The 13,656-nt window shown below is 42.8% G+C and overlaps 1 protein-coding gene across 3 annotated transcripts in view; it reads left to right on the top strand.

Annotated features, from left to right (window-relative positions):
• cacnb4a (calcium channel, voltage-dependent, beta 4a subunit) overlaps nucleotides 1-13,656 on the top strand; it is a 306,901-nt gene that overhangs the window by 140,443 nt on the left and 152,802 nt on the right. The window contains exon 2 of one of the 3 annotated variants that reach the window (XM_055638725.1): nucleotides 521-603. The exons of the other annotated variants lie outside the window; for them this stretch is intronic. Coding sequence (XP_055494700.1) covers nucleotides 598-603 — 6 coding nt within the window. The 5' untranslated portion in view covers nucleotides 521-597. The remainder of the gene's footprint in view (nucleotides 1-520; nucleotides 604-13,656) is intronic. 3 annotated transcript variants of the gene reach the window in all.

The raw sequence follows: 13,656 nt of genomic DNA, 5'->3' as shown, positions 1-13,656 counted from the left end.
GAGGTGGTGGGTGAGCAGCAAATACGGTAATTAAAAGAATTCAAACTCTGCTTCACCTGGAAAGCTTGTTTGTGGGAAGAAAGAAAATAAATTCACTAGTTTTGCATCACCTAATGTTACATGTAAAGGTATCATTGGATGGGTTAGGGTTGGGGTATTGGTGGCAATGGTAGAATGAACCAGAGCATCTTTGGGAATGCTGGGGCAGGAGTGGGAAATGAGAATGGAGGCCCTATATTGGTTCTGGGAATAAGGAGAGGGGTGAGGGGATAAACACGGGGAATTTAACTCATCTGGCACAAAGCAATGTTACCAATAGTTGAAGGGAATCAATAGTTAAGGGCAAGGGAAATCATACTGGAAGTGGCAATATAAGTGGAAAAGATGGTGAAATCAGCATATGGAATGCTACCCTTCATTAGTCGGGGCACTGAATATAAAAGTCATTTTGCAGCTATACAAAATCTTTGGTTTGGCCAATTTTGGCGAATTATGTGGGATTCTGGTTGCTGCTTTACAGGAAAGATACGGATGCTTTGGACAATGTGTAGAAGAGGTTAATTAGGATGTGGCCTGGATTGAAGAGAATTAACTATTATGAAGGTAGGACACACTTGGATTGTTTTCTCTGAAGCATTGTAGCATGAGGGGGTGATCCTATAGAGGTTTATAAAATTATGAGAAGCATTGATGGAGTAGAGACGATCAGAGTCTTTTACCCCTAGTGGAAAAGTCAAATAATAGAGAGCATGGTTTTAAAATGTGAAGGGAAAAGTTTAAACAAAATTCACAACGCAAGTTTTTTATACACGCAGAATGGTAGGTGCCTGCGATGTGCTGTTAAGGGAGGTGGTGGGTTCAGATATGATAGGGAATATTTAGAGGCATTTAGTCAGACAAATAAGCAGGCTGAGAATGGTGGGATATGGAGCATGTGCATGCAGATAGGATTAGTTAATTTGGCATCATAGTCAATGGTAGTTATTGACAAGTGAACCTACTGTAAGTGCAATGAAATTCCTTTTTTGCATTTGATTGTGCCTAATGTTTAGTAGGATTGTAACTGAACTGTATGCTTCTAAATTCCAATGAATATAAGCCCAGTCAATCCATTCTTAGAGTCTTTCCTTGGCCATAAAGGCCATTTGTCCATGCAGCAGCACTGGGTCAGAGTTGCAGGGGTTGACCTGGCCAGGCTATGTGTTCATTTCATCTACATCATGGGCTATGTTGTACTGTTTTGTGTTCTATGTTCTCATCAATTTGTGCATTACTAGCCTTTTCGGTTAAAACAGACTGTCGTCCATGATTTCCGACAACTCGAACTTGACTACACGAGGGAAGGTAATTATCGTAAAAATGGATAAAATGGAAACAGTAAATTAAACAAAAATCAAATAGAGTTGCAACATGAGAGAAAGTGTCATGAAGGTAGTTGGCGGAGTCTGGAGCTTGTCATTAATACAGTCTGAAGAAGGGCCTTGACCCGAAACGTTACCCATTCTTTCTCTCCAGAGATGCTGCCTGTCCCGCTGAGTTACTCCAGCTTTTTATGTCTATTATACAGTTTGATCAATTGAGATGGCAAAATTAAGGAAGGAAGGGAAGATTCAAGATGGATGATGTGGCAGTGTGAACAGGCCCTTCGGCCCATAATATCCATGCTGAACATGATGCCAAGACCAACTCATATCTGCCTGCACATAATCCATATCCCTCCATACCTTGCATACACATGTGATTATCTAAAGTTTCATTGATGCCACTATAGTGCCTGCCTCCACAACTATCTCAAGCACCACGTTCCAGGCACCGACCACTCTCTCTAACAAAGGTACACACATTTTCTACATGTGATCGAGGGCTCCAGGCATCGGCGAACTGTGAAAAGACGTGGGGGTAGTCCCCCAAGTAAGAACTGAAATAGAAAACGTTTTGCAGATTCCACAAAGGCAGAGCTCTGATTTAGATCCATATTGATTTTCCTAGTAACACCTCTTTAGTTGGAGATATTTAGGGTTGGAGAGTAGATGAGGCCAGCAACTCCGTTACTGTACACTGCAATGCCATGTTATTTTGTTCCGCTTCCTTTGAGGACACCGTGTATTTTCATTTTTTTTAAAAACATTGTGTAAACTTGAGCAAAAGCGACAGATTGCAAAGCAATAATGGAGTGGCATACTGGATAGAATTTTTGGTGAAGCAGGCAATGTAAATCTCATCATTTTCTTCTGGTTTACATGCCTTACCTCTTCTGTTATTTAACTTCCTCTGCTTTCTACCTCATCACAATTGTTTTTCTATCCCACTTTTTCTGAATTTATAATGTTTATTTACAACCATAAGAAATAGTTACGTGGGACATAAAACAAGACAGCACAGGAACAGGCCCTTTGGCCCTTAATGTCTGTGACAAACATGTTGCCAAGTTAAACTAATCTCCTCTGCTGCATGTATCCATATCCCTCCATTCTCTGCATATATATGCACCTTTCTAAAAGCCGCTAAGATGCCACTATAGTACCTGTCTCCACCACCACCTATGGCGGCATGTTCCAGGAGCAGAGGCAGCCAGCTCCACCATTCAAGAAATCTGTGGTTGATCCAATCTGAACCTCTAATCCACTTTTCTGGTGCTTCTCGTAGCTGAAATAGTTCCATCCAAGGTGAATTTCCTCTGCAGTGGTAGAAACACTAGAAACACTCATTGCATGTTAATTATTTGGATGAGTACTTGAAGTCACATTAGATTGCATGGGAACCATGGAGAGATTTAGATTGCATGGGATTCAGGGGAGAAAATTAGATCGCATGGGATCCAAGGAATTTTAGATCACATGGGATCCTGACTGCATAGAAAATTGGCTTCATGGAAGGAAGGGCGATGGTGGACGGTTTGTTTTTCTGACTGGAGGCCTATGGCCAGTGATGTGCTTTAGAGATCAGTGCTCGGCACATTGCTGTTTGTCATCTATATCAATAATTTGGATGAACAAGGCAGACACTAAGGCGGGTTGTATTGTAGATAGCGAAGACGGCTATCAAAGATTACACAAGGGTTGGTTGGGCAAGTGGGCTGAGGAATGGTTAATGGAGTTTAATGCAGATGAGTGTGAGCTGTTGCAATTTGGGAAGTCAAACCACGGCAGGACCTTTAAAGTGAATGGCAGGGCAGGGCTCTGGGGAGTAGAAGGATCTAGTAATGCAGAAGGATCTAGGGGACAGACACAAAAAGTTGTAGTAACTCAGTGGGACAGGCAGCATCTCTGGAGAGAAGTAGTGGGTGACTTTTCGGGTCGAGACCCTTCTTCAGGAGTGCAGGTACATTGTACCTTGAAAATGGCATCACAGGGTAGGGTAGTCAAAAGAAGGCTTTCGGCAAATTGGCATTCATCAGTCAGGGTATTCAGCATAGATGACAGGATAGATACAAAATGCTGGAGTAACTCAGCAGGACAGGCAGCATCTCTGGAGAGAAGGAATGGGTGATGCTTTGGGTTGATACCCTTCTTCAGACCTCGGGTCTCGACACGAAACATCAACCAATCCTTCTCTCCAGAGAGGCTGCTTGGCCCGCTGAGTTATACCAGCATTTTGTGTCTATCTTCGGTTCAAACGGGCATCTGCAGTTCCTTCCTACACATAGATGATAGGATGTTATGATACAGTTGTACAAGACATTGATGGGGCCAAATTTGGAGTTTTGTGTTCGGGTTTGGTCACCCTGTTATTGGAAAGATGTTGTTAAGCTCGAAAGAGTGCAGAGATTTACAAAGATTTTGCCAGGAGTTGGGGGCCTGACCCGGGGGAGGTTGGGCAGGCTAGGAATTTATTCCGTGGAGCGCAAGAGGATGAGGGATGATCTTCTAGAGTGTGTAGGATCATGAAAGGAATAGAAGGAGTAGATGCCCAGAGTCTTTTACCCAATGTAGGCGAATTATGAACTGGAGGACATAGGTTTAAGGTGAGAGGGGAACGATTTAATGGGAACCTGAGGGGCATCTTTTTCACTCGGACAGTGGTGGGTTTTTGGAATGAGCTGCCAGAGGAGATAGTTGAGGCAGGTACAATAACAATATTTAAAAGGCACTTGGACAGGTACACGGTTAGAAAAGGTTTAGATGGATAGGAACCAAATGCAAACAGATCGGACTAGCTTAATTGGGGCATTTTGGCCGACATGGATGTGTTGGGCCAAAGGGCCTGGTTCTGTGCTGTAACACTATGACCCTATGACTGAAGTTAAAAACAAATTGAATTACTTAAGTAAGGAATTTGTACAATAGAGTACAGACATTAAATTAAGTGTGACTGCAATTTTTAGTATTGTTTTTGTTGTTAGATTTTTGTTGAAATCTGTCTGTAAAATTGTCATTTTTAAATTAGAAGGTTTTGTATTCGAGTCCCAAACCAAAAGCCTGAGTGCAAAACTAGAAAGACAATACTATGCGGCATCTAGGGAGCACAATATTTTTGGATGCATCATCTTTCAGAAGAGATGTTGAAATGATAGCATAGGTTTTCATCTCTGGGGACAAAATAGATCCCATGACAATATTTTGAAGCCTTTGTGCTGACAGACACAGATAAAAGTCTAATGACAAGAAGGGACAATGAGAATAACAGTCATTGTCAGCCGCATGTTTGATTTCTATTCAACAAACTGCAATTTCTGTGTCAAGCAATCATTTATTTTTCTCTAATTTCTCTTGAGGTCTTAATTAACCCCTCAAATCTTTTTGTAACTCATTTCATTTAACAGCACATTCAAATATTCAATCAAAAGGCAGACGACATTGGAGGCTGATTCTCTGGATGCTTTCAAGAAAGAGTTAGATAGAGCTCTTAAAGATACCGTAGTCAGGGGATATGGCGAGAAGGCAGGAACGGGGTACTGACTGTGGATGATCAGCCATGATCATATTAAATGGCGTTGCTGGCTCGAAGGGCCGAATGGCCTACTCCTGAATCTATTGTCTATTGTCTATAAAAAGATCTGCTAGTTCGCAATGCAACGTTCAGTCTTTCAACAGGCTTCACAACATTGAAGCATTTAATAGTTTTTAATTTTGCAGAAGTGTGGGAAAGATATCTCCAATTATTTTGCCAGTGCTTATCTCTCAACAATCCTCATTAAAACTGTTGATCTGTCATTATCCCATTTTATTTTGTGCTATCTCTATTTCTGCAAAATGGTTGCAATTCCTACATTACCCTCTTGTTGTCAAAGCTCTTTGGGACACCGGAGGTCACGAGAGGCAATATGTGTCTCTTCCCACTCATTCACCAAAAGCAAATAGTTCATGCCCAGCCAAATAGGCTACTGGTCATTCTTTCCATCAACGGGACATCATTTAAGTGCAATTCTTGAAGGGGCACTGAATTTGGCCAGCAATTGTTTGGCTTTTCTCCACACCATCTCCTCCCATCTCCTCACTGTGGATGAAGAATCTGCTATATTTGCCAGAAAGCAATCTATAAAACCATATAATGCTGCAATATTTCATACTCTCCTTCCAGAAAGATCAAATGGATGCAGTATATTGTCATGCTGCCAAGTTGTGCATTATTACACTATTAGCAAATGAAAAATTGCACCACAATTGATCGGATAGAGAAAATGACACTGAGGTCATTTCTGAACTGAATTAGCAGGGGTTTAGTCTGTCAACTTCCGAGCAGACTTGATGGGGTTCAGCAAGCACACTTGGTATCATAGGCTTTACACAAAGAGACCCCTTCCCATTGAGCCAAGTGCCAAATTCTGTAATATTAAACAAATAAATTGATGTACTAAGGGAACAACAGCCAGATTATTTTGTGTAGGAAGGAACCGCAGATATTGATTCAATTCGGGTCGAGATCCTTCTTCAGACTGAATGCATCATCTTTCAGACTGAAGAAGGATCTCGACCCATTCCAACGAATAGGGCGCGTTTTGGGTCGAGTCTTCGGGTCTGAAGAATGGTCTCAACCCGAAACGTCACCCATTTCTTCTCTCCAACGATGCTGCCTGTCCCACGGAGTTACTCCAGCTTTATGTGTCTAGCCAGATTATTTTATTGTGCACTGTAGCATACAGATCTGGGGGAAAAGTCCAGAAGGAAATAGTGGCTGGGATATTTTAAAACCATAACACCAAAGATAAATTTCCCACAGATGGGAAAATAGTGAGCACATGTTGGATTGTTATGGAGAAAAATCAGCAAGTTCAGCAAAGATTGAGGGTCAGAGCCAGGAACGTGTTTTCTGTGGCTTAGAAAGGCATTGTGTTGGTCATTTATTTACTCAGCCATCCGGAGAGCTGTCATTGAGGAGTTTACATGAAGCAGCATAACATTAGTCTCAAGTAGAGACGACAGATGGACAGTCCAAAGTTCAGCTGAAATAGATTTTACATTAATATATTTCAATGCATTGTAAATCGAATGTTAATTCAAGCAAAAATATTTTCAGAAATAGAAACATGCCCACTATATTTGGGAGAATGGGCAAATGAGTGGCAGATGGAATAGGGTGCAGCAGAGTGTGCAGTCATGCAATTTGGTGGTAAGAATAAAGGCGTACACTATTTTCTAAATTAGGAAAGGATTCCGAAATCGGAGATGCAAAGGGACTTGGGAGTGCTGGTGCAGGATTGCCAAAAGGTTAATTTCCAAGTAGAATCTGTAGTAAGGGAGGCAAATGCAATGTTAGCAATTGATTTCAAGAGGACTAGAATGTAAAAACAGAGATGTAATGCTGAGGCTATACAAGGCACTCGGCAGACAGCATTTAATCTATTGTGAATTGGAAAGAGCCATGGTTTTCAAGGGAAATTGGACACGGTTCGGAAAAAGAGAGAGATCTACAATAATTATAGGCAGCATGGAGTAAAGGAGGTGCTTGAGGAGTATAAATAATGTAAAAAGAATCTCAAGAAACAAATTAGAAAAGCTAAAAGAAGATATGAGGTTGCTTTGGCAAGTAAGGTGAAAGTAAATCCTAAGGGTTTCTACAGCTATATTAATAGCAAAAGGATAACGAGGGATAAAGTTGGTCCATTAGAGAGTCAGAGTGGACAGCTATCTGCAGAGCCAAAAGAGATGGGGGAGATATTGAACAATTTCTTTTCTTCGGTATTCACCAAGGAGAAGGATATTGAATTATGTGAGGTAAGGGAAACAAGTAGAGTAGCTATGGAAACTATGAGGATCAAAGAAGAAGAAGTACTGACACTTTTGAGAAATATAAAAGTGGCTAAGTCTCCAGGTCCGGACAGGATATTCCCTAGGACATTGAGGGAAGTTAGTGTAGAAATAGCAGGGGCTATGACAGAAATATTTCAAATGTCGTTAGAAACGGGAACAGTGCTGGAGGATTGGCGTACTGCGCATGTTGTTCCATTGTTTAAAAAGGGGTCTAAGAGTAAACCTAGCAATTATAGACCTGTTAGTTTGACATCAGTGGTGGGCAAATTAATGGAAAGGATACTTAGAGATAATATATATAAGCATCTGGAAAGCAGGGTCTGATTAGGAACAGTCAACATGGATTTGTGCCTGGAAGGTCATGTTTGACTTATCTTCTTGAATTTTTTGAAGAGGTTACTCTGGAAATTGATGAGGGTAAAGCAGTGGATGTTGTATACATGGACTTCAGTAAGGCCTTTGACAAGGTTCCTCACGGAAGGTTGGTTAAGAAGGTTCAATGGTTGGGGATTAATGGAGGAGTAGCAAGATGGATTCAACAGTGGCTGAATGGGAGATGCCAGAGGGTAATGGTGGATGGTTGTTTGTCAGGTTGGAGGCCAGTGACTAGTGGGGTGCCTCAGGGATCTGTGTTGGGTCCTTTGTTGTTTGTCATGTACATCAATGATCTGGATGATGGTGTGGTAAATTGGATTAGTAAGTATGCAGATGATACTAAGATAGGTGGGGTTGTGGATAATGAAGTAGATTTTCAAAGTCTACAGAGAAATTTATGCCAGTTGGAAGAGTGGGCTGAAAGATGGCAGATGGAGTTTAATGCTGCTAAGTGTGAGGTGCTACATCTTGGCAGGACAAATCAAAATAGGACGTACATGGTAAATGGTAGGGAATTGAAGAATGCAGGTGAACAGAGGGATCTGGGAATAACTGTGCACAGTTCCCTGAAAGTGGAATCTCATGTAGATAGGGTGGTAAAGAAAGCTTTTGGTGTGCTGGCCTTTATAAATCAGAGCATTGAGTATAGAAGTTGGGATGTAATGTTAAAATTGTACAAGGCATTGGTGAGGCCAATTTTGGAGTATGGTGTACCATTTTGGTCGCCTAATTATAGGAAGGACGTCAACAAAATAGAGAGAGTACAGAGGAGATTTACTAGAATGTTGCCTGGGTTTCAGCAACTAAGTTACAGTGAAAGGTTGAACAAGTTAGGGCTTTATTCTTTGGAGCGCAGAAGGTTAAGGGGGGACTTGATAGAGGTCTTTAAAATGATGAGAGGGATAGACAGAGTTGACGTGGATAAGCTTTTCCCACTGAGAGTAGGGAAGATTCAAACAAGGGGACATGACTTGAGAATTAAGGGACTTAAGTTTAGGGGTAACATGAGGGGAATTTCTTTCCTCAGAGAGTGGTGGCTGTGTGGAATGAGCTTCCAGTGAAGCTGGTGGAGGCAGGTTCGTTTTTATCATTTAAAAATAAATTGGATAGTTATATGGACGGGAAAGGTATGGAGGGTTATGGTCTGAACGCAGGTGTATGGGACTAGGGGAGAATACGTGTTTGGCACGGACTTGTAGGGTCGAGATGGCCTGTTTCCGTGCTGTAATTGTTATATGGTTATATGGTGAGCAGTTTTAGGCCCCATATATGAGGAGGAATGTGTTGCCATTGGAGAGGGTCCAGAGGGGGTTTACGAGAATGATCCCGGGGATGATTGGGTGAACATATGCTAAGCAGACTGGACCTGTACTCGCTGGAGTATAGAAGGATGAGGGGGGACCTCATCATATGGAGAGAAGGCAGGTACGGGATACTGAGTTGGATGATCAGCCATGATCATATTAAATGGCGGTGCAGGCTCGAAGGGCCGAATGGCCTACTCCTGCACCTAATTTCTATGTTTCTATGTTTCTATGACCTCATTGAAGCTTGGAAAGGCCTGGATAGAGTGAATGTGGAGAAGATATTTCCACTAGTGTGAGAGCCAGATGGCTTAGGCTCAGAATAAAAGGACGTACCTTTTGTAAGGAGACGAGCAGGAATTTTGTTAGTCTGAGGGTGATGAATCTGTGGAATTTGTCACCACAGACGGTTGTGGAGGCCAAGTCATTGGGTATTTTTTAAAGGAGGAGATACTTAATTAGTATGGGTGACAGGGCAGGAGAATGGGGTTGAGAGGAAAAGGTAGATTAGCCATGATTGAATGGCGGAGTCGACTCAATGGGCCAAACAACCTATGTCTGCCCCCATGACATGAACATATACATACATAAATAAATGGTCAAGACTGTCAAAACCAGGATATCTCTTACAAACTTAAAGCACACGGCATTGGGGGTTCAGTATTGATGTGGATAGAGATCTGGCTGGCAAACAGGAAGCAAAGAGTAGGAGTAAACGGGTCCTTTTCACAATGGCAGGCAGTGACTAGTGGGGTACCGCAAGGCTCAGTGCTGGGACCCCAGCTATTTACAATATGTATTAATGATCTGGATGAGGGAATTGAAGGCAATATCTCCAAGTTTGCAGATGACACTAAGCTGGGGGGCAGTGTTAGCTCTGAGGAGGATGCTAGGAGACTGCAAGGTGACTTGGATAGGGTGGGTGAGTGGGCAAATGTTTGGCAGATGCAGTATGATGTGGATAAATGTGAGGTTATCCATTTTGGTGGCAAAAACAGGAAAGCAGACTATTATCTAAATGGTGGCCGACTAGGAAAAGTGGAGATGCAGCGAGACCTGGGTGTCATGGTACACCAGTCATTGAAAGTAGGCATGCAGGTGCAGCAGTCAATGAAGAAAGCGAATGGTATGTTAGCTTTCATAGCAAAAGGATTTGAGTATAGGAGCAGGGAGGTTCTACTGCAGTTGTACAGGGTCTTGGTGAGACCACACCTGGAGTTTTTGCGCACAGTTTTGTTCTCCTAATCTGAGGAATTACATTCTTGCCATGGAGGGAGTACAGAGAAGGTTCACCAGACTGATTCCTGGGATGTCAGGACTTTCATATGAAGAAAGACTGGATAGACTCGGCTTGTACTCGCTAGAATTTAGAAGATTGAGGGGGGATCTTATAGAAACTTACAAAATTCTTAAGGGGTTGGACAGGCTATATGCAGGAAGATTGTTCCCGATGTTGGGGAAGTCCAGAACAAGGGGTCACAGTTTAAGGATAAGGGGGAAATCTTTTAGGACCGAGATGAGAAAAACATTTTTCACACATAGAGTGGTGAATCTCTGGAATTCCTTGCCACAAAAGGTAGTTGAGGCCAGTTCAATGGCTATATTTAGGAGGGAGTTAGATGTGGCCCTTGTGGCTAAAGGGATCAGGGGGTATGGAGAGAAGGCAGGTACAGGATACTGAGTTGGATGATCAGCCATGATCATATTGAATGGCGGCGCAGGCTCGAAGGGCCGAATGGCCTACTCCTGCACCTAATTTCTATGTTTCTATGTTTCTATCTCACATTGGAACACACGTGGCAGGGTCGGCAGTGAAAGGCATAGCGTGCTGTAGGAAAATGAGAGTTATCATTTACTCCCAGGTTGTGGATAGTCAAGATAACATCCCATTTATTCACCTCATTAGTTGCTCTGGATCTAGGTCCTGGTTCTAGCTCTTTGACGTGTCCCGACAGATTGTGGTGATGGACTGAGGGAATTTCTGTGTTTGAAGACTGTATCAGTGAAGTAACTGTGAAATGGGTCCAAGTCAGGGTGGCATAGACAGAGATGGCGTTTATGCATCTACTTTAGATGAATCACAACTTGATTGAGCATTTTGATTCTTGCAATTTAACACATGTAAGAGAACCAGAAATTGTTTCAAAATATTAATATTTCAAAACAAATTTAGATGCTGCACAAAAGCCTACATCAAAAGGTGGCACAGTGCTGCAGTTGGACGAGCTGCTGCATCACAGCGCTTTAGACCCAGCTTGGAATTGTAACTTTAGGTGCTGTCTGCAAGGAGTTTGCACGTTCTCCCTGTGACTTTCCGCCAGGTGCTCCAGTTTCGTCCCATATTCCCAAGATGCCCGATTTGGAAGTTAGTTGGCCTCTGTAAATTTCCCCTTGTGTGTACGGAGTGGATGAGAAAGTCAGATAACATAGAATTAGTGTGAATGCAGATCGACAGTTGTCGTGCACCCAGTGGCTGAAGGGCCTGTTTCCTTGTTGTATTTATTGTATTCAATCAATCAAAATTCTTTTAGTAAAGAATTGCGTTAATATGTTAACGGCTCCATTGTATTTGATATTAAATGCTAAATACATTGCTTTTGAATACTTGTAGACACAAGGAACTGCAGATGCTTGTTTACCAAAAAAAAAGCTCAAAGCACTGGAGTAACACATCATTTTAGACAGTGTCTTTGGAGGACATGAATAGGTGATGTTTTGGGTTGGGACTCTTCTTCAGATTTAGAATTCTTAATTATTTTCATTTGAAGAGTGCCAATGTGCATTAATTCACCGGGTTAAAATAAATGCTTTTCTAGATATTCTGTTGTGCTGCAGCAAGCAAGAATTTCACTGCCCTATCTGGGACATATGACAATACAACACTCTTGACTCTTGACTAGTCAACGAAGAGCTTACAAATAGCCATTCTGTAACACTGGATACACTTGTGTCAATGTGAACATTGTTAACTCCCACAATCAGGAATGTGAATATGACCAGATTAATTGGGTGACACAATGGGGCAGTGGTAGAGTTGCTGCCTTACCCAGGTCCTGCACACCGCTCTCTCTCATCTTGACAGCCAGAAGGGGGGCTACGTGAGGATGCTGTTCATAGACTTCAGTTCAGCCTTCAACACGATAGTCCCCACCAGACTGGCCGAGAAGCTACTGGAATTAGGGCTCAACCCCCCCCTGTGTGCCTGGGTCCTGGACTTTCTCACCGCCAGGCCCCAGGTAGTCAAGATGGGAGGGAATACATCGAAGTCCCTCACCCTGAGCACAGGATCGCCCCAGGGTTGCGTCCTCAGCCCCCTATTGTACTCCCTGTACACACATGACTGTGTGGCTAGGTTCAGCTCCAACTCAATAATCAAGTTTGCTGATGACACTGTGGTGGCGGGCCTGATCTCAGACAACGATGAGAAGGCCTACTGGGAGGAGGTGGCTGATCTGGCACTCTGGTGGCAGGACAACAACCTCCTCTTCAACATCAAAAAAACGAAGGAGCTGATCATGGACTTTAGGGGGGCACATCATCCGAGGACGTACACACCATTGAGGATAAATGGGGATACTGTGGATAGGGTGAGCTGTTTTAAATACCTGGGAGTCCAAATCTCTGAGGATATGACATGGACATCACACGCTGCAGCATTCGTGAGTTAGGCAATGCAGCGCCTTTACCACCTCAGGCAATTAAGGAAATTCAGAGTGTCTCCGAGGATCCTCCAGTGCTTCTACTCAGCAGCTGTGGAAAGCATTTTGTCTGGAAATATTACCATCTGGTTTGGGAATTGCTCTGCCCAGGACAAGAAGGCTCTGCAGAGAGTAGTGCGTTCGGCCGAATGCACTATGGGAACTTCACTCTCCCCCCTGCAGGAACTATACATCAGGAGGTGCAACTCCAGAGCCAATAAAATCATGGGAGACCCCTTACACCCCTGCAACGGACTGTTCCAGCTGCTACGGTCAGGCAAACTCATCCATTGCCATGCTGTGAGAACGGAGAGGTTGAGAAGGAGTTTCTAACCAGATGCCATTAGGACTGTAAACTCCTATCTCACCAGGGACTAACTTTTACTCTACTGTTTTTTTAAAAATTGCTGTTTTTTTCCCTTTTTCCTTCTGCCCACAATATTTAATATGTAAAAGAATATGTGATTCTGTTCCATTCTGTTTGTAGTTTGTTTGGTTGTTTGTTTGTTTGTCTTTTTGCACAAAGTCCGCGAGCATTGCCACTTTACATTTCACTGCACATCTCGTATGTGTATGTGACGAATAAACTTGACTTGACTTGACTTGACTACAGGACCAGAGACTCAGACCACAGGTGTTGTCTGCACGGAGTTTGTACGTTCTCCCTGTGAAGGCCTGGGTTTTATCCGGGTGCTCCGGTTTCCTCTCACACTCCAAAGACGTACAGGTTTGTAGGTTAATTAGCTTCTAAAAATTATAAATTGTCCCTCGTGTGTAGGATAGTGTAGTGTGGGGTGATCGATGGTCGGCGTCGACTTGGGTCAAAGGGCCTGTATCCACACTGTATCTCTAAAGTAGTCAGTTTTATCTATGTAGGTTTGGGAAAAAGCATTGCAGTGGATAACTCTTCTCCATAGATTTGAAATTCCATCATGAAATCTTTTAGGTGCACTTGGGAGAACAGATTGGGCTGCAACATATTGTGGTTCATATTACAAACATTAAAACAGTTAGAATGTGCACTGCATGCAGCATCTCTAACAACGTAGCATTCCTTCAGTCGTACATTGGAGCCTCAGCCTAGAGTTT

This window comes from Leucoraja erinacea, chromosome 7 (assembly GCF_028641065.1).
Source record: "Leucoraja erinacea ecotype New England chromosome 7, Leri_hhj_1, whole genome shotgun sequence".
Taxonomy (NCBI): domain Eukaryota; kingdom Metazoa; phylum Chordata; class Chondrichthyes; order Rajiformes; family Rajidae; genus Leucoraja; species Leucoraja erinaceus.
This window is presented reverse-complemented; position numbering and strand designations above follow the sequence as displayed.